The 21,064-nt window shown below is 39.1% G+C and overlaps 1 protein-coding gene across 2 annotated transcripts in view; it reads right to left on the bottom strand.

Moving 5' to 3' along the window:
- The window catches only part of RPGRIP1 (RPGR interacting protein 1), a 54,828-nt gene that overhangs the window by 18,597 nt on the left and 15,167 nt on the right, over nucleotides 1-21,064 (bottom strand). Inside the window, exons 6-17 of one of the 2 annotated variants that reach the window (XM_074328020.1) lie at nucleotides 20,322-20,468; nucleotides 19,004-19,077; nucleotides 17,133-17,275; nucleotides 15,444-15,604; nucleotides 14,856-14,999; nucleotides 14,254-14,404; nucleotides 11,396-11,848; nucleotides 11,077-11,228; nucleotides 10,284-10,626; nucleotides 8,349-8,533; nucleotides 7,845-8,048; nucleotides 7,154-7,292 (exon numbers count right to left, since the gene is read on the bottom strand). In XM_074328020.1, coding sequence (XP_074184121.1) covers nucleotides 7,154-7,292; nucleotides 7,845-8,048; nucleotides 8,349-8,533; nucleotides 10,284-10,626; nucleotides 11,077-11,228; nucleotides 11,396-11,848; nucleotides 14,254-14,404; nucleotides 14,856-14,999; nucleotides 15,444-15,604; nucleotides 17,133-17,275; nucleotides 19,004-19,077; nucleotides 20,322-20,468 — 2,296 coding nt within the window. Of the gene's footprint in view, nucleotides 1-7,153; nucleotides 7,293-7,844; nucleotides 8,049-8,348; nucleotides 8,534-10,283; nucleotides 10,627-11,076; nucleotides 11,229-11,395; nucleotides 11,849-14,253; nucleotides 14,405-14,855; nucleotides 15,000-15,443; nucleotides 15,605-17,132; nucleotides 17,276-19,003; nucleotides 19,078-20,321; nucleotides 20,469-21,064 lie in introns of those variants that run through there. The other variant, XM_074328021.1, reaches the window with a different exon arrangement.

Raw genomic sequence — 21,064 nt, 5'->3', positions numbered from 1 at the left:
TGACCAAGCCAAGGAAAAGCAGTGCAATCAGGGTGTGGCAGATTGCATTTTCCAAAGACACCCTCAAACAATACCTCCCATCCAACGTGAAATTGTCCCACGTACTCTCTTTACAGTGTGACATTGACATATTTTATTGGACATTCAAATTTCCTTTTTGTAGAGTGCCTTTCAAATCTTTTCTCATTTTCCTATTGGGTTATTTGTCTTTCTCTTATTGATTTGTACAAGTTCTGTATTTTTTTCTGAGTTTGAGCCCTTTGATGGTTACCTGTGTTACAAATGTCTTTTCCACTCTGTAGCTTGTCTATCTAATCTCTTACTGAACAGAAATTCTTACTGTTAAGGTGGTCAACTTTATCAATATTTTTCTTTATAGTTAGTGTATTTTGTTTCTTAGTAAATCTTTTCTTATTCTGAATGATGAACAATGCTGTTATGAGTATTTGTGTACAAGTCTTTGGGTGGAGAAATGTTTTCATTTCTCTTGTGTAGATACCTAAGAGTAGAATTGCTGGGTTGTAAACTATATGTTTAACTTTTTAAGGAACAGCCAAATATTTTTTCAGAGTGGCTATACGATTTTACATTCCCACCAGTAATGTATGAGGTTCTAATTTTTCCGCATCTTCACTAATACTTGACACAATCAGCTTCTGGAACGTATCAATTCTAGTTGGTGTGTATCGATATCTCACTGTGGTTTTATTTTATAGTTCTCCTAATGACTAACGACGTTGAGCATCTTTTTGTATGTTTTTTTAGCTATTCATATATCTTTAGTGAATGTCTATTCAAATCTGTTGACCATTTAAAATTAGGTTGTCTTATTGAGTTTTAAGAATGCGTTATAGATTATAGACATAAGTTCTTTATAAGAAATGTGATTTGCAAATATTTTCTCTTAGTCTGTGGCATATCTTTGTTTCCTTAATATGTCCTTTGGGGGGGCGGGGGGTGGGGGGTGGGAGATGAGGGTAAGGGGGATCGAATATATGGTGATGGAAGGAGAACTGACTCTGGGTGATGAACACACAATGGGATTTATAGATGATGTAATACAGAATTGTACACCTGAAATCTATGTAATTTTACTAACAATTGTCACCCCAATAAATTAAAAAAAAAAAAATGTCCTTTGAAGAACATACATTTTTTCATTTTGCAAAAGTCCAATTTATCAATTTTTTATTTTATGAATCATGCTTCTGATGTCATATTTAAGAAATGATTGTCTAATCTGAGGTTAAATATTTTATCCTACGTTTTCTTCTAGAAATGTTATAGTTTTGAATCTAATATTTAGGTTTATGATCTATTTTGGTTAATTTTGTGTATAATGTGAGGTAAGAGCTAAATTTCTTTCTTTTTTTTTTTTTTTTTTGTATGTGGCTATCTGATTGTCTTAGCACCATGTGGTGGAAATATTAGATTTCCCCTATTGAACTGCCACGGAACATTTGTGGAAAATCAATTGACCATAAATATAAGGGATTATTTCTTGATGTGCAATTGTTTCACTGATCTTTAAATCTATCTTAATGCTAATACCACACTATCTGAATTACTGTTGCTTTATAGGAAGTTTTGAAATCAGATAGTACAAAAATTTTAGTTTTGTTCTTTTACACAATTGTTTTGGCTATTCTGGATTCTTTGCATTTCTATATAAATTTGGGGGAGAATTGCCATCTTAACAATTACGAATGGTCCAATCCATAAACATGGTACATTTCTCCACTTGTATGAATCTCCCTTAATCTCTCCCAGGAGCTTTTGTAGTTTTCAGTATACAGGTCTTGTACTTCTTTGTTAAATTTACTCCTAATATTTTATTCTTTTGGATGATATGGTGAATGAAATTGTTCTCTTGATTTCATTTTCAGATTGTTCAGTGATAGTGTATGGAAATACAATTGATTGGGGCATATCGATTTATATCCTGCAATCTTGTTCACCTGCTTTTAAGTTCTAGAGTTTATGTTTTATTTTTTCAATTTTTTGTAGATTCCTTATGATTTTCTAAATACAGGGTCATGTCAACTGCAAATCAAGACAGCACTACTCCTTCATTTCCAATCTGTATAACTTATTGCAATGATTGAAACCTTCACTACAATGTTCAACAGGATTTGTGAAAGCAGACATCCTTTCTTTGTTCTCAATCTTAAGGGAAAAGCATTCAGTCTTTTACTGAATGAATATTAGCTATAGGTTTCATTGTCCTTTATTAATCTGAACCAACTTCTATTCCTAGTTTGCTGAGAGCTCTTATCAAGAATGGGAGTTAGATTTTGTGACATGCTTTTTTCTCCAGCTATTGAGTGATCATGAAGGTTTTATTCTATTAATACAGTGCATTAAGTCAATTTGCTGATGTTAAACTACCTTGCATTCCTAGAATAAATCCCACTTGATCATGGTATCCAATCCCTTTAATATTTTTATATTTTGCTGGATTTGTTTGCTAATACCAGGGGTGCCAAAAAAATGTATACTAGTGGACACTTTAGTCAACATTGCTCAAGCAGTAGTTCACCGTAATCAGAAGTGTCTGGACACTGATGGTAACCACTTTAAGCAACTCTTGTAATTGCAGAAGTCAAATGTAACTTGCATTCATATTTTGTTATCGGTATATATTGAGTATTGCAATTTTAATGCAGTTTTCCTTTCTTAAAATGTGTATACATTTTTTCGGCACCATCTGTATTTCATCAGTCAGAGCTGCCTTAGTACCTCATCAGTGAGAATTATTTGTGAAAAAATAGGCTCTGCTTCCTGTAGTCTCCAGAAAGTGGTTCTCAAAAATATCTCCCCAGTTGATGCTTATCAGGAACTTCTGCCTCACTTTTGGTGGCCATGAGACTCCTAACACGTCTGGCCCTTCAAGGAAATGACGAAAATGATACGCTTTCTCCATTGAGTAAGATCTTGAGATACCCAACATGTAATCTGCACTATCTCAGGTTCGTATCTTGTTCTTCTACCATTCATCAATGAGCTGATCGCTCCTCTTCCCTTGAAATAAACCAGTCTCATTCTTGACAACCTCCTAGCAAATGAGCTTCTAGATGAGGGCATCAAGTCGCTGTACATGACTTTGAGATACCTAACGTGCTTCCTGCTGAGGTTGTCATTGGAAATGGTCACCTTATAGAAACCTGTGGCAAGGAACTGTCTTCTACTTTGATCCTCAACCAGAGGCTGACTCACCTGTGTTTAGCAAAGAAAGCCCTTGGGGATAGCAAAGTGAATCTTCTGTGTGAGAGCTTGAGTTACCCCCAAAGTAAATTACAGACCCTGGTATTATGGCGCTGCACATAACCAATGATGGCTGCAATCACATCCCAAAGCTTCTCCCAGAGCAATCAGCCTAACACTCTTGGACCTGGGGCTGAATCACATAGAAATTACTGGACTGAAGTTTCTGTGTGAGGCTTTGAAGAAACTACGGTGTAACCTGAGATGTCTGTGGTTGTAGGGATGGGCCATCATTTATTTGAGTTGTGCAGACCTCTCATCTGTCCTCAGCCACAACCAGAGCTTGATCACTCTGGGCCTGGGCCACAATTCCTTGGGGGTATGGTGGCGTCAAGACATTGTGTGAAGCCTTGAAACCAAAATTTCCCCACTGGGCACTCAGGTTAAAGATAGAAGAACCTGATGCTCAAATCCAGAAACCGCTGACAGAAACCAAAGAAAGCAACCCACAACTGACTATTGAGAGCGACAATCGAGAGCCCAGAAAAAAAGACCTCCTTATGCCTTCGTATTCTGAATGCAGATATGAGTTATACCTATCAGCTAAATATTGCCTCTATCCCCCTTCTTTCTCTTCTCCTAAATTTAATTAAATGTAGCTTTGACCTCCTCATTTTATGCTGTATGTCTTTTTTACTCTTTTCTATAGAGTCATTTATTCTACAATAAAGTAATGGATCTTCGAGGTGATGGTGAACTTCCTATGAATTCTCTCAGTGATGTTAGTTGCAGAGTCAGATGTTATTTTAGCCTTGGTTGTGCCTCTGGCTTACATGAAACATGTACAAATCACTTAACTTTGTTATAGATGAAATATCTATTAATATATCTCAAGTATATTAAGAGAAATAAAGGTGAAAGCATTCATGAAAAAAGAAAAAGAAAAACCAAAAATTTACTCTCTCACAGTTCTGGAGGAGGCCAGAAGTCCAAAATCAAGGTGTTGGGAAGTCCATGCTCACTCCAAAGGCCCTAGGGGACAATCTGTCTTTTCCTTTGTTCCCTTGCCATTTCCAGCTTTTGGTGGCACCAGGCGTTCCTTGGCTTGTGGCCACATCACTCCAGTCTCTGACTCCATGGTCACATTGCCTCTTACTCTTCTGGCTGTAACTCTTCTGTGTGTATCTCTCCTAAAGACACTTTCGTTAGATTTAGAGTCCACTCAGAAAATCCAGGATGATTTCATCTTAGCATCTTTAACTTACTTACATTTGCAAAGACTCTTTTTTCAAATAAGGTCACATTTGTTCTGGGGTTTAGGACATGGACATCTTTGGGGGGCCACCATTGAAATTACTGCATTATTTATTTAGGTTATAAATATATTTTCAACCCTACAAGTTAATATTTTTGCTTTATACAGTCACTTAAATTAACCCATATCCTTTGCTTTGCATTCCTTGTTGCATCTTTGTGTTTTCTTCTGGGATAATTTTCCTTCAGCCTGAAAAACAATAAGTTTCTTTAAAATGTAGCTTGGAAGCAAACTCTCCATTTTGGTTTGTCTTAAAATGTCTATTCCGTTTTCATTCGGGAAGGATATTTTTGTTGTGCAGAGAATTCTTGGTTGGCTGTTAATTTTCTTTCAGTACATTGACGGTATCTTGCCATTGGTTTTTAGCTATAGTTGCTGCTCTTGAGAAGTCAGTTATCCATTTTACCGATGCACCCATGGCTGTCTTTTTCTTATAAATGGGTGCTTTTAATATTTTCTCTTTGATTTTATTTTCAGCATTTTTTCCCTGATACATCTAGATTTGAGTTTCTTTGTACTCAATCTGCTTGAGTTTCATTTAACTGAATCTTAATATCTTAATATTCATTCTGGAGAACTCTTAAGTCATTATCACTTTAAACATTGCCGTTGTTCCCCTTCTTTCTCTTCTCCTACATTTAGTTAAGTGTAGTTTAGACATCTTCATTTTATCTTTTATGTCTCTTTGTTCTTCTTTTTTATTTTCCATCTTGCTGTCTCTCCTTGCTTTATTCTGGATATTTTCACCAACTCTCACTTCAGTTGTGTCTTATCTGCTTTTATATTTTGCTCATAAATTTCTGTATTTAGCAAGGTCTATCATTCCTATTAATGTATTCTCAAATTTGCAATGTATTTTGCAAACATTTCATAATTGATTCAGGAAAGAAAAAACAACCCATAAATGAATGTCAAAAGTATTAGGTGAAATTTGATGAGGAACAAAACTGTTATATAGTCTCAAAATATCTTCTCGTAAATTAGTTAATAACTATGAAAGGAAAAATAATTTTCTGATGGAAAATCCTGACAGGTGTTTTCTTAACCAAGTGATCAAAGTTAATATCACCAATAATGGGACAAACTGACATCACATACCTCCTACTATGATGCAGTGAGGGCACAATATCACTTCTGTGGTATTTCTGTAAAAAAATTGATGACCTGAGTCTAATGATGAAGAAACATCAGACAAATCCAAATTGAGAAGGAACACTTTACAGAACAGCTCATCTACACTGTCCAAAAATGTCAATCTCATGAAAGACAATGAGGAACTATTCCAGATTAAAGGAAACTAAAGAGATATGACTGAATGCAATATATGATCCTGGATTAGATAAGGGGAAAGAGTCTGCTACAATGGACTTTATTGGGATAGTTGGCAAATTCTGAAAATGGACTGGACATTAGGTAATAATGTATCCATGCTAAATTTGGAAACTTAATAATTATACTATGGTTATAATTTCTTTTCTCTTATTAAAAGATGATGTTTGCAACTTATTCTCAAATGCTTCAGAAAAAATGATAAAGCAAAAAGTGGAAAAATGTCAAAAGTTGATGAATTTGCATGAAGGGTTAATATGATTTTTTGTCCTATTCAACGTAGCTCTTGTGTAAATTTGAAATTTTTAAAAAACAAAATAGTTTTTAAAACTTACAATATCAATTTTCATAGCTCTAGTTCCTTGCTGAAAATTAAAATTCAGCTTTTCTCTCCATGAAGCTAGTAAACACAGTTGTTATGCAGCTTGTGTCTGATAACTCCAGTATCTGGAGTCTTGGTGGGCTTCGGGTCAGCCCTGGTCCTTCTAGTCCTGCAAGCGCCCAAAGTACGGTTCTTCCTCTCAGAGCAGAAGAGGCTCAGAATGGTGCTGCTCTCTGTGTTCCAGACCAGAGTGGGAAATTCTGCCCTGGGCAAACACCTGTCTACACTGGGCAGACACCAGAGTCTGTCTGCATCCATTTCCCCACCCCAAAAGTCCACCAAAAGCATGATTCTATCTCTCCCCCACTTCCTTCAGACTAGCAGTGTCCCAGACCTGAAGTAGTTCCAGCCCACACTGTCTGAGCTCCAGTCACCTCCCTGATCTAGGTTTGGTCATTCTTCCTTCTCTTATTGGCTCTCTAATGCTTTTAAGAACAATTAAGATTTTTAAAAAATGTATTCACTTAGCTTTCTAGTTGTCATCAATGGGAGAGTTAGTCTGAATGACCTCGTTTGCCATAATCATAACCTGAAATCATGTCTACTTCTCATTATAACACAAAAGGCTTACCTTAGTTAAAAAAAATTTGGATTAACATCACAAATGATCCAATCACACTCCTCCTCCTATTTCTTTGTAACCATAATTCACAAGACCCTAGAGTGAATTAACATTTTATAATTGCTAGGTAACTAAATTGCCTGTTAGCTGGCTTTAAATACATAGAAAGCTACTTTCTTTGAGAATTCCAGCCTTGATTGGCCTAACTAGCACACTATAACATAAAATTCAATCTAGGATCTTAAGTACGAACTTCCCATGAAAAGTTTAGCAATGCAAGATGAACAAAGAAAGTAATTAATTGTCTTGATAAAAGAATTCAGTGATTATATAGGAAAATTAGATTTTAAAAAGACAATACCATTTACAGAATGTAGGGCTTCCTTCTGTATCAGTGCTGAAGGGGATGATGTCATTTCCTCTTCTTTCTGCTGATTTTTAAAATCGTCATCTATGGAGATCTGAAGTCCTGAGAACTTCCATTCAGTGTAGTCCACCTGCTTCAGAATAAAAACAAATGTAATTGTATGTAATTATAATAATTTCATAAAGTTAAATATAAAATTACACATTATCAATATAATTATATAATTAATACAATATAAATTATTATAACATAATGTAACATACAATTACATGTAAATATATAACCATATAATAATACATATTTGTAATGTCATATATATTATGTGTATTTTAGGTGCTACATAGTAACTTTAATCTAGTTTTCTATGAAAAAAGGCAGTATCAAGCATATAGGAAGTGTTCACTAAATATTTGTAATTTAATTACAGTTGAAGTGGACTGGTTAAATTGTGGTACTAAAGTTCTAAGCATAAACTGCAGGATCTATAATTTGTTGAATTAAATTAAAATGAGTGGACAGTCCAGAGGTTTATTAAACTACTGTGTTTGTGGAAACACATACTAGCCACAAAAAGACATGACTATTGCTTATCTCGTGTGTCTGTTTCTGCTTCTGCCTTTGAGAATAATATATCTGGGAACACTACAACCCATATTTTAGCTCTTCGGGGTTTCGAAAGCCTTACCTGTAGTGTATTCCCAGTTAAGATGTTACGACTAAGATACTCCATTCTGTTCTTTCCTTGGATCCCTGTTCTTTTGCCATGTCTTCTTCTTGAGTAGCTTGCAACCTGGTGTTCCCTTTCTTTTCTTTCTCCTGGCTGAGGAGGTTTTCTCTTAGCTGGATACTGGCCAGCTTCAATGGGAATCTCAGCAGATACCACCTGGTCCTAAATAGAAGGATCAGAGACAGCCTTACAAGATGATGGTTTAACAGCCAAGATACTCAAGAAAGGAATTTTTAAGCTAGCGTCAGACTTCATTTCTCTCCAGCTACAGAGCTGAGACATGCCCTCTCTCTCTCCTTGCCACAATAAAACCCAAAGTTTTGCTCCATCAATAGCCTGAGGGCATTATGAGGGATGCAGATTAAGCATGCAGAACACATGACACAGAAGGAACTTCTTTTCCTCCAATTTTAATACTGTCTTCTTTAAATATGCTCCACAGGATTGGTGGAAGTCTCCTACCTGGGGAGGAAAGGAAAACTTTTCCTCTTCAGATGACATTTCTAAACTGTTCTTGGTGTTGTTCTCCTCAGTCCGAGCTTCTGGTTTCAAGAAGCTCTCTGGGGGTAGGTAACAGGACTTCCAATCCAGCTGCACCTGAACAGATCCATTGGGTTTCCCTGCAGGGTCAGTGAGATTAAAATCACCTGAGAGACACACAGACATTAATAAAATCTGATCAAATGAAATAGGCAAGTGAGCATGTATCATTCCCCCTCTTTTGAATTTCACTATAATTTGTAATTAATTAACATTCATCAAATAATCATAATAATACACTCAGAAGTAATATAGAATGGCAGTGAATATTTATATTCCCTTAGAATATTTACTTCTAATATTTCCTTAGACTGTTTATAGGGGAAGATGGATCTCCAGGTTTCAGGAAGGGATAGACAAAAGATGGATGGAGGGCCAGCCCAGTGGCTCAGGCAGTTAGAGCTCCAAGCTCCTAACTCCGAAGGCTGCCCTTTGGATTCCCACATGGGCCAGTGGGCTCTCAACCACAAGGTTGCCGGTTCAACTCCTCGAGTCCCGCAAGGGATGGTGGGCTACACCCCCTGCAACTAAAATTGAACATGGCACCTTGAGCTGAGCTGCCACTGAGCTCCCGGATGGCTCAGTTGGTTGGAGCGTGTCCTCTCAACCACAAGGTTGCTGGTTCAACTCCCTGCAACTAGCAACGGCAACTGGACCTGGAGCTCAGCTGCGGCCTCCACAACTAAGACTGAAAGGGCAACAACTTGAAGCTGAACAGCACCCTCCACAACTAAGATTGAAAGGACAACAACTTGATTTGGAAAAAAGGCTTGGAAGTACACACTGTTCCCCAATAAAGTCCTGTTCCCCTTCCCCAATAAAAAGAAGATGGATGGAGAGGTCTAGCTTGCTTGTCATCAGTCACCCATTCAAGAAACAAGATTGCATTGTTATGACTGTTATCAAAGGTTGGCTATGCTTTAAGCATACCCAGAAAACCATTCTCTACACTCAAGTGGTCCTTATATTCTAAAGTAACAAAAGCCAAGAAAACTTCCACAAAATGGCATTTTTCTAAATGCCAGACTTCTGATTTGTAACACTGATTAATTAAACAGATGACTCACGTTGTCTCTCCTGTTTGGCAAAGGACAAGTTGTGAGTAGAAGTGTCTGTCAGCCTTTTTCTTTTTCTTTTTCTTTTTTTTTTTTTTTAAGTACTTGTGGTATTGGAAGCAGGGAGGCCTCATACACTTCCTGGTACATCCAGATGCTTGTTAAACATGGTTGGTATACTGGCTGTACCCATCCACACTTCCTAATGAAAGCACAGACACCCTTGCCTCATCCTCCCAGGGAGGCAATCAAAGAGTTGACCCTCCTAGGTGCACCTCACAACCCTGGGTATGAAAGTAAGGTAAGGGAGCATGTAGTTAAGCTCCATATTGGGGGGAAAAACATTCAAGAAATTTCCCTTAGTCATGGTATGGCATGGAAATCTTGCTAACTTGTGTCTAATGTTTAAAAGAAGCAAGAGAATTATGGGGGGAGGGTATTAAGGGCACAGCTTATAATCTGCTATCTAGTCATGTGCTAAGAGATAATAGGCCTTAAGTAAAGACAAATACTGGGAAGCCCTACAGAATCAGAAAATATTTGTTCAGAGATACAGACTTCAGGTTGGCGGGTCTACCCACTTGGGAATCTCATTTATATTGTTGAAAAGAAGCAGAAGCCAGTGTTCCGATGTGATTAGTGAGGACCTAAGTCTGCTCTGTCGCTCTTCACAATATTCTAAAATCCTTTCAGCATGTTTTAAGAGAGAGTGTTCCAAGCAAGTAAGCAAAGGAAAGTAGGGTTAGGACAGGGAAACACACTGGGCAAAGACCATAAAGATGCAATAACCTTGAACTCCCACCTTTAATGGATTTGTTTTGTGCCAGAGGCAGCAAGGGCACTTGGACTTTGCCGAGGTACAAGCCAGGCTCTGAGTCTTCGTCATCAAAAACATACACAGATAGGGCCTCCCGCCTCAGATATTGATCCAGGTCAGACGTCACAAGCACTGGGAATTGAGCTTGGTCTCTAAAGTAGGGATTGTTACTGGCTGGAATGATGGCAGTGTCATGGTCAGAGAAGGTAAAGAAGCGGTACATGGCATACGGACTGGGTTGGGTTCCCAGCCATCGACTCTGGAGGCCACAACATCTGGTGATTTCCACCCGCAGCTCGTTCTGATGCTTCCAAGTCTCCGATCTGGACTGGAGAGATGTTGGTCTTGGATGGAGGAAAAGGGCAACCTGAGAGAGTTGTTACAGGTGAAGCCCAGCACCCTTGATGAGCAAGAGAAGAGCTATGATCTAGAGAACTTGAATCCTGACTGGGTCACAGAGAAACCTAATGACTTCACCTGCCTGCAAACTGGCTCTGGCAGATAGTTATCTAAGGGAGATGCTGGCACTCAGGCCTTAGCTTAGAGAATGGAACAGAGAAGCTATTTTGTTCACAGCAGGGACAGATAGCTAGCTCCAAAGGTATGGTTTCATTTCAAACTCAGGCTTGACTAAGGGAAGAATCTGAATTAGTTGTGGTGTAACAGTTTTTCTCTTTCATCCACATTCAACACTTATGGAGAATAGTAGACTGAGCTGTTTTCATGAGCTGCTTGGCTGAGGCTCCTTTGAGACGCATGGGCACATCCTTTTTCTCACCTCATTCTCCTGGGCCTCCCAGGCTCCAAGCACATTGGCTGACAGGTAGGCTTGGGCTTTCTTTTGCTTATTGCATGCCTGTAGGCTGGCTCTTATGGGGAAATGCAGCTTCATCCAGTATTCTAGCACCCCGAAGTCTTCTCCATGAGCTCCTGGGTAGCAGAAAGTATGAAAGGCACAGAGGATATACTCGTAGATGGTGTGGCAAGGATCAAGAATAAAGCAGAGGAAGAAAATGGGAAACCACTAGAAGAACAACTATAGACTTTGGGAGATTCCGCATTAATTCCGGGAGCTATGGGAAGCTGACAGCACTTACCAATAAGTGTGGCAGAGCCATGGACGCTCTCTATAGTCTCCAGCACCCTGTCAAAGCAAATCCATCCCGTTGCAAGGGTGTGGTGCTCACTGGCTAGAGCCTGGTGGAGATCAAGTCGGGCTGAAGCCCCTCGAAGGTAGTGCAAGAAAAGGGAATCTAACTCTACCACATACTGTGAGGTGAAGTCATACAGGGGCTGCGGTCCCACAGCTAGTGGGGTACAGTGGGTCTCATAATCATAGAAGGAATAGGTGCAGAAAGTGGTAGGTTGAGTATCTCCAGCCTGAGCCAGGGCAGCAGATGTCAGGAAGGCCTGGTGGATATGCAGCTCAAAAAGGTTCTCACTCTGACGCAGCAGAGAAATGTCCACTTCATCCTCATCTCTGTGGGCTGGCAGTGTTTCCACATGTAATGACATCTGTCGGGTACCATAAGCCACATCTTTGAGCTGTTCTAGAGGTAAAAGAAAACTGCCTATCCATCAAAGCATAGGGAGCTCTTCCTTAGGACAAAGGAAGGTGGACAGAAGGAGAATAAAAACAGTAGTGGAAGTCCAGGTTGCGATTATCTCAAGAAACCATGTGATTCTAAAGGAAAAGCAATGGAATAACAACCAAGAGCTTTGAATTCTGTTGGCCAAATAAGCCAATGTCTCCTTTTGAAATAAGGTTCAAAATGAGTGATTGGAAAGTAAACACTAAGCTCAGGAAAACACTGGAGGCACGATTTCATCTAAAAATGACATTGTTTTGTTTACAGCAAGATCCTATGGATTAATTGGTAATACCATCAGAGGAGCACTAGAAACAGAAAATGTGAATATTTCCAAAAGTTTGGGACATTGGCCATGGAAAGAATAGCAAGTTATAGTCATGATGTCTATTACATTACATTGGGCTCCACCAAGAAATGATTCCCACTCTCCAGCCAGATCACAAGAATCTTCATCCTGTTAAGAATTTGGTTTAATGTAAGAAGGCAAAAAAATCCACTTTAAGTTAAAGAATAATGGAGTAAAAAGTGGAGGAGGACACTTACTAGAAAGAGGTTGAAAACACTGGCAATAGAATGCAAAGATATGTAAGAGAGTCTACCGGATCTGTGCATTACTTCCCATGTTCAACCAATCAGAACTTTGATACATAGTCTGTTTCAAATCAGGTAAAATTTGAGTCATCACAGTGTGTTGATGGTGAAGGTCCTATTTTAAGAGTTGTAGGATAAAAATATTTGGATACATCAGAATTGCTTCCTGCCCAAAATAAATGGAATACAGAGACTGACTAATAGTTTCTTAATTGATAAGATTAATATAAATAAAATGTATTTAAAACTTTGCATTACTTGACACAGAGTTAACAATCTCAGCATATAAAAAACTTCTACAGGGCTGGCCCGGTGGCTCAGGCGGTTAGAGCTCCATGCTCCTAACTCTGAAGCCTGCCGGTTCGATTCCCACATGGGCCACTGGGCTCTCAAACCACAAGGTTGCCAGTTCGATTCCTCGAGTCCCGCAAGGGATGGTGGGCTGAGTCCCCTGCAACTAGCAATGGCAACTGGACCTGGAGCTGAGCTGCGCCCTCCACACCTAAGACTGAATTCAGGACAACAACTTGAAGCTGAACCGCACCCTCCACAACTGAAACTGAAAGGACAACAACTTGACTTGGAAAAAAAGTCCTGGAAATGCACACTGTTCCCCAATAAAGTCCTGTTCCCCTTCCCCAATAAAATCTTAAAAAAAAAAAAAAAAAAAAAAAAAAGAACTTCTACAAATAAATAAAATACTATTGAAAAATGGGTAAAGGACAGAAACAGGCAATTCTCAAAAGAAATAATACAAATAACTGGAAAACATATGAAAAACTCTTAAGCCTTACCAGTAATGAAAGAACTATTAAGTTAAAGCAAATGAATCTTCAGAAGTAGATAAGGTTATTTATCCTGCACTGTCCCAGGAGAAAGACCCTGAATCTGAAAGACATGAGCATTTCAATCCAGGGGGGGATTCCCTTTGTCATATGACAGTGACCTTTTAACAGACTCACCCTGGCATGGATAAATCATGCCCCAGAATGACTCACCTCCCTTTACTCTAGTTCCATGTTCACTAAGTAACCTACCTACTGACTCTGCTTTCCAGAGAGAGGGCTGATCTGTACAGTGGTTCCAAATATTCTCATGGCAGCAACCAAAAGCAGCTATCATAAAATAACAACAAACATTCCGGCTTAAATATCAGTCTTTGCTGAATTTTGGTTAGGGTAAGTTAGATCTCTCATCACTGGGTATAATAACAAAGCCAATTTTCTTGACATGCAAGGCCGAGACCAGCTCCTGGTCATCAGTGATGATACTAAATATAGGAAGTACCACATTGTGAAATTTGCACAGATGTCAAGCCAGATGCCCGTTATAGCAACAGGCTCAAACAACAGCAAAGAAGTTAGAGACTTTCAGAGAGAAATCACAGAAACGGATTCTGAGAGATGAGTGATGAAGCTCTATTATTTCATAAAAACCGCTAGACAGGCCTAGGTCGAGGAAACAATCTTGAGAGAGGGAGTTTACACCACCCTGAGGGCCCACAGTGATATGCCTCTCATTCTCAAAACAGATTCAGCAAGGTGGGCCCTGTTGAAACTCTCCAGAGAAATCAGAGAAAGACGCTGACATGATAGAGGAAAAGAATCTGTTACCCATGTAAGAAAACAACAAAGACGATAGGATAAAGAACGGGAGGGGTAAGTCATATGCCGAGGACATAAGTGGACTTCTAGACAGGTACACAGAGGGGAGCACAGGCATTAGCTGTGTGATGGGTTCCAAGGTGAGGGGAACAAAGTACTAAGACTTGCCAGATAGTGGAAGGCCATGGCTTCTTAAAATACCTTCCAGCTGCTTGATACGATCGTTCTTGAGGTCCAGGAGTTGATTCAACCTCCCCAGTTTTTCTTTATGATCTTTATTTTCATTATTGGCTTTTGTCATCATTGCCTCCAGTTCCTCCTGGAACAAAATAATGTCTGAACATTTCTATCTCAGTGGCCCAGAACTAAAGAGCTAGATAAAAAGGTGGCATCTGCTGGGTAAAGAAGACTCCGCTATCTCCTTAGCAGGGCAGATTATCCACTAGGATAATCACAGACCCCTCCAAGATCAGTAATGTTATTAGTGCCATAGGATAATATTTTCCTGGGACTGGCAAAATTTGAACTCAGAGGTTCACATCTGCCATTTTCATTAGTTGGCCCCTTCACTGGCTGCTATTGCCAACATGCCATGGGCATGTGTGAGTACTCAAGTTCTTCAAAGGACAACACTTCCTGTGTTTGCACAGGACCTTGCCTATCAACTTGCATCAACCCTGGAAACTCAGGTTGTGCTTCATTCCCAGCCTTGTAAGTGGTTCCCATGTGTCATTTTATCTATACCCTTCTTGTACCATCTTTTCTTGCACCTGATAGCACACGTTGATTTTGCACTGCAGAACAAGCATGTCTCTGGTCTTTTCTAGTTCCAATATGGTTTCTGCATGCGATACTTGCAACTCACTTAACATCTGGGACAGTTTCTTTTCTTCTTGGTTGTTTGGTTCACAGGGCTATAAATGGAAAAGCATTAGTAAAAGGGAGTATAAATATAATAGGTACAGTAATAACTATTCTCCATAAAGCAGTTGTTGGTAATAATAAAATACTAGCAGCAGAATCTACTCCAAAATGTAAAAGAGGACTTGTGTAAATTCATGTTCAGTAGCAGCAGAGAGAAAGTTATACAGCCTCTAATGGCTATTTGCTCCTCAGCAGATCATTTCAAGTCCTCATCTGAAAAAAATATTTTAAATTTTTTGAGCTATAAAGGGTAGGAAAATGTGTGGCGCTCATGAAATTACCTCTACTCTCAGTCTTCTCATATCCTTTCAAATATTGTCCTCAATCAGGATAAAATGTCATTCAGGTAGTATTCTAATCCCTTCATCTTTTCTAGGGATATTTTGCAGAGATCCCTCTGTAGAGGGGACTTGCTTGATTAAAGATGCACATACCTCTATCTGAGTGTCCTCTTGGAATAGAGCTGGGGGAGTAGCTGGGTCAGATTGCTTGTCAGGAGATTGGGAAATTGTGTCTGTATTTTGAAGGATCGGTACTTCCTGTTTTTGCTTCTGAAGTAGGTCGGTGACTTCAAGATTCAGATCCTTGTTTTGAGCTGGGGAAAAGGTAACCCAGAAAGCTGAAACTCTGTAGTTATCAGTAACCATGGTTAAAGCTGGACCAAGTGTGAATTAAATATTCCCACTAGTGTTAAATTCATTTTATAAATTTGCGCTTAGGTATTTCTACAAATGGAGATCCTAGCTTATTGACCTGACCTCTGGACTCCAAAAACAAAACAAAAAACAGCTAGAGAACTGTAAATTGGAAGGGAGAACATTAGCAACAAATAAAAACAGAGCCTCTTGATTGGCTAGGACAGTCCAAACTTTTGACAGCACCATCCAAACCAGTATCTCAACAACTCCTCTCTCCAACTCCATTCTGATTTTTATGCTATTGACTCTGTGGCACCGACTCCCCCCCTACCCTCATCTGGAGGGAGTGTGAGCGTTTGAGCGTTTCTGTGTGTATTTGTGTGTGTGTGTCTGTTTCTGGTAAGAAAGGTGATCAGTGTTTAGTGTGATCATTTCATTATCATGCATTAAACAGGGCGTTAGTTTATATTACCCTTAGGTCTTCACAAGACTTCACTTGTACTTCATACCTACTATAAGGTCTTCAGCATGTGAATGTAAGTTTTTTCCCTTGATAGATCCTGCCTCTATTTTTCTTGATGTCATATTTCTTTTCCTTCACTCTCCTATGTGACTATACTAAAATATGATGAAATATAAGCTAGGTAAGACTAAGTATCAAGGTCTAGGCTGTCAAAAAGAAGCAAGACAAAGGTCTCTTTGACATTGACAGTATTTTAAATCTTTGGGGTTTTTTTTCCAAATTTATATTTGTTTCACTCTTAGGATATATTCTGATGATTAGTCAGTACGCTCTAATATATGCTATGGTAACAAATATGTGCTATATCTCTGTGGTATAACACAACAAAGTTAAATTCTTTGCTTGAGAAGTCCAGGATAAATCAAGAGGCTCTTCTCCATGTGAGTCTTGGGGATTAATCAGATTTAATTCTGTGGCTCTACTATTTTGACATGTGGCCTCCAATACAGGTTACACAAACTAAGCAACTAAAGCAAGTCAGCCAAGAGGACAGGGTGCTGGGCCACCGCCCTGCCAGCCAATTGCCTCCTCAGCCAGGAAACCTTGAACGTGCTTCTCAATGCACCAGCCCCTAAGAAATCTTTGGAATAACTATAAACTGTTTTCCAAATTAGCAGGGGGAGTGGTAGTGGTAACCTAAAGCAGCGACTTGCTTCTCAATTTCAGGTATTGGGTGTTTAAAAAAAAAAGGCTCTCAGTCACCTCTAAACTGATTGATAAGATCAAAAGGCAGAGGAAATCCTTTTCAATACTTTCAATAAATAAAGTAAATGTTTAAAAACATAATAAATTATGAACTGGCATACTCTCAAATGGGAAGTCATTGTGTAGGAAAAAAGTGTTCTTATTCTAGTTATCCATGACCAAGTGAGGGATGGGAGAAATGCTGGCCCAAGGTCCCTTCTCCCAAACCAGAGATAGAAGGTGCTTCATTTGAGAGAACTCTTCAAGGCCCGACCTACCTTTCTCACTGGACAGCTGAAGTAAGACTTTTCTCTTCTCCAGTTCAGCATCCAGCTGATCCTGCAACTCAGAGACTTTCTGCTGTAGCTGTTCTCCTACAAGCTCATTGCTCAAGTGGGGCTGATTACTGCTGTCCAGCATCCTGAAAATGGGGAGCAAGTAAGGAAGGAGGGAGGAGTTGTCAGATGGATACTTGAAGGTGCGTGATAGGATGCCTTTATTACAGTTTCAGCATCTTCTTTCAGCATCTCCTGGGACTTGTTCATCATTCATTTCCCTACATGTTTTTTTCTGCCCCTGCTTTATCTGTAACTGTCATTTACCAACTGCCTTGGAACTTTTGGGTCCCACTGAGGAATTCTTTAGTATCACTTCTGATTAGGTCTCAAAAAGCCCACTTAGCAAACAACCCAACTCATATCTATTTCCCAAGAACTTTTCCAGCATGCTAGCTTTCTGTAGGCAGGTACCTAGCTGTGTACCAAGACATTCTCAGGCCTGCTGGATTAGAAATAAGGAACAAAATGCTCCTCTTTTTCTTACTTCATTCCTCTACCATCACCAATGGCTTGCTTAGAGAATATTTGCCTTTGAACTAGATTATAAATGACTATACTAAAGGGCAGGAACTAAATTTTTCAGTGACTGTACCCTGCACGCCATGAGGGCAGACGCATTTTGAGTGTAAAATACACATGGTCAGTCCTTAACTGTTTACACAAGTGAAGTGACATGATAAACTATTATTTCTGCTTATATCTTTTTCTTATTTATCATTTTAATAAATGTGGTCTAAAGACAACTTGCTTAGGCTACTATGTTTCCCTGAAAATAAGACCTCGCTGGACAATCATCTCTAATGCATCTTTTGGAGCAAAAATTAATATAAGACCTGGTCTTATTTTACTATAAGACCGGGTATAATATAATATAATACCAGATCTCATATTAATTTTTGCTCCAAAAGATGCATTAGAGCTGATGGTCCATCTAGGTCTTATTTTCAGGGAAACAAGGTAGTATTACGAGTTCTTGGCACTTCCTGACCATACATGACATGAGGGTCCAAGAAGATAATATGAATGGTGAATGGAAGAGGTGTTGGTCACAGGGAGTCTTCAGAGTGGATAATCCCCACTGCTTCTTTTCACTGAATTGAAGAGATTCAGTTGTTCCCAGGATGCTCCCACACAACCTCCCCAATCTACCCTCTGCTGCCTTTAACTGAGTCAGAAGGCACGTTTAATTTTTTTTTTTTAATTCTAGCAATTTTTAATTTCAAAATTAATATATGAATATATAAGTGTTGTGGAAAAGTAAAATGATGTGAAAGTATGTAGAATAAAATTGAAAGTGCCTCTTTGCCCTACTCTAATCTTTTTAGGTCAGAGTTAGCATATTCTTTTGCAACCTGATTTTTCTTTTAACAATACATCTTAGTCATACAGGTCTACCTCATTTTTAACAGCTTCATAGTATTTTGTTGTGGGAATGAAACATGATTTATTTAGTCAATCCCTATCAAGGGAAATTTGGATTGTTTCCTTTTTTTTAACTATTACTAGCAGTGCAGTAATTAACATTCTTATTATACTATATCTTTGCACATACATAAAATGATTTCTTTAGTTTTTATTCCAAAAAAATGGAATTGCTGGCACAAAAGACATGCAAATGTTTTATATTTTGACAGGTAGTTTCAAATTCCCTTCCAAAAAGACTGCCAGTTTATATTCTCACTAACAGTATTGAGTACCAGTTTCCCCATATCCTTATCAATACTATGTGATATTTTTTAAATTGGGAAGGTACTTTTCTATTCTATAATTGTCTCTTATAACAAACTCTGGAACGCAAACTTGGTACTCACTTTTCTAAGAGTTTGTCATAATTGTCATTCAGCAATTTTCGTTCTTTTTCCAAATCTTCAACTCTTTCCTGAAACTAAGAATGATGGTAGAGTGACTGAGATAAAACATTTAAATCTACTGTCTTGTACAGGATCTTGTTGCGTCCTGCACAACACAAGCCGTGGGAAGGCAAGGGAGGCAGCGAGGGTTAAACTATAATAAAGAGACAGAGACTTAAATACAGTTAAATCACAGAGGACCAAGGGACTCGCAGCCTCAATAGACTGGAGCCCCGAATCGGGTCGCCGTCAGTATTTATTGATTACAAACAATGAGCATCACATGATTAGAGGCAGGGTCTGTGAAACTCTTACACCATTTCAAAAAAATGATTTCAATACCCAATTATTTGTCCCAAAGCAGCCGAAGCATGTCGTCCCAAAGTGACTAAGGTGCGGTATGCAGCACCCTGGGGGAGAGAGTCTCTCTCGGTGAAAGTGTCCCATGAGCTGAGCAGAAAGAGCTTGAGCTCATCGCCCTAATGGGCCTCTCTCACAATAAGGTGAGAGGGAGTAGCAGGGGCAAGCAGCAACTTCCCACAAGAACAAGAGGAAGGAGGGGCAAGGCTCCTTTTTATTATTTCTTGTTACAGCTCATTGGGGTCTCAACGGGGTCCCGTCTGGCTTGAGTTGTCCCTCCGTGAGGAATCTTACTCATCTTTGACTGCAGACCCTTCTCTTGAAGACCAGATGGAGAGACTCAGGATATTATAAACTGAACCCCAGAAAGGCACAATCCCACAACTTCTTTCCTTAGGGAAAGGTTGGGGGGGAAGACGGCTAGGCTGCTGTGTGACCACAGGATCTCCTTTTTCTGTTGCAGGATGGGGTTTGGGTGGGAGGTTTTCTACATTCATCTTCCATGTCTCTGAGGAGCCATTCGACTAGAAAGACTTGAACCAATTAAAGTTAGGATAGAAACTTTTATTGGTATTAATAAAGAGTCTCTAAAGAAATCATCATGGTGTCTGGTTTTCTGTTAGGGAAGCAGCAGAACACTGTAATAGAGCAAAGACTTTGGAGAATAGATGGTTTTCTGTTAGGGAAGCAGCAGAACACTGTAATAGAGCAAAGACTTTGGAGAATAGACATAAGTATAAATCACAGTTTCTCCCCCAACGGTATAATCCTGAGCAAATTATTTAACAGTTGGAGGCTCATTTTTCTCATTTGAAAAAATGAAATACCCATAGTGTTGCTAAGATACCCTTTTTAACATCTCTAAAATTGGAACGTAACTTACAATTGACGGTCTCCTTCAATTGTTACCGTTACTTACCTCCTTCAGTGTTATCTGCAGGATGGACACATCTTCCAGCTGGCTCTTCAAGCTCACAGCTTTCTTGCTTTCCTCCTTCAGCTCTGCCTTAAGCTCATTCATTTGGCTAAGGAGGGCATCATGGGCTGCACTCAAGATGCCCTGATTCTGGGGCAAAAGGAAAGTTGCTATGGGAATGGTCATATCACTCACTAGGAGTGGTCTCAAGATACTAGCAACCCTAGCATTCCCTAGTGGATGTCACAAAGAATGGCTTTGATTAATATCATGTTGCATTTGCATTGTAAATTGACCTTGTTTTTCACCCTACCATTTCTCAGGAAGCATTGTTTCCCTGTTAGTGAGGATTTCCCACTCTGAGAAACTGTAACTCATAATTAAGAATTCATAATTCAAATTAATTTGTAATTTCCCCAAAGTTCAAATCTAACCCTGACTCTAAGTGAAGTGCCACATTTTACAGCTGCCTTTTCTTTTTAAGTGATTTGAATGCTTTTTATGATGATATACTCCTCCCCTTGCACCTACCGTGTTTCCCCAAAAATAAGACCTAGCTGAACAATCATCTCTAATGTGTCTTTTGGAGCAAAAATTAATATGAGACCCGGTCTTATATTATATTATGTTAGATAAGACCCAGTCTTATATTATAGTAAAAGACCGGGTCTTATATTAATTTTTGCTCCAAAAGACACATTAGAGCTGATTGTCCAGCTAGGTCTTATTTTCAGGGAAACACGGTA

The sequence above is a fragment of the Rhinolophus sinicus genome, linkage group LG03 (genome assembly GCF_036562045.2).
Source record: "Rhinolophus sinicus isolate RSC01 linkage group LG03, ASM3656204v1, whole genome shotgun sequence".
NCBI lineage: Eukaryota > Metazoa > Chordata > Mammalia > Chiroptera > Rhinolophidae > Rhinolophus > Rhinolophus sinicus.
This window is presented reverse-complemented; position numbering and strand designations above follow the sequence as displayed.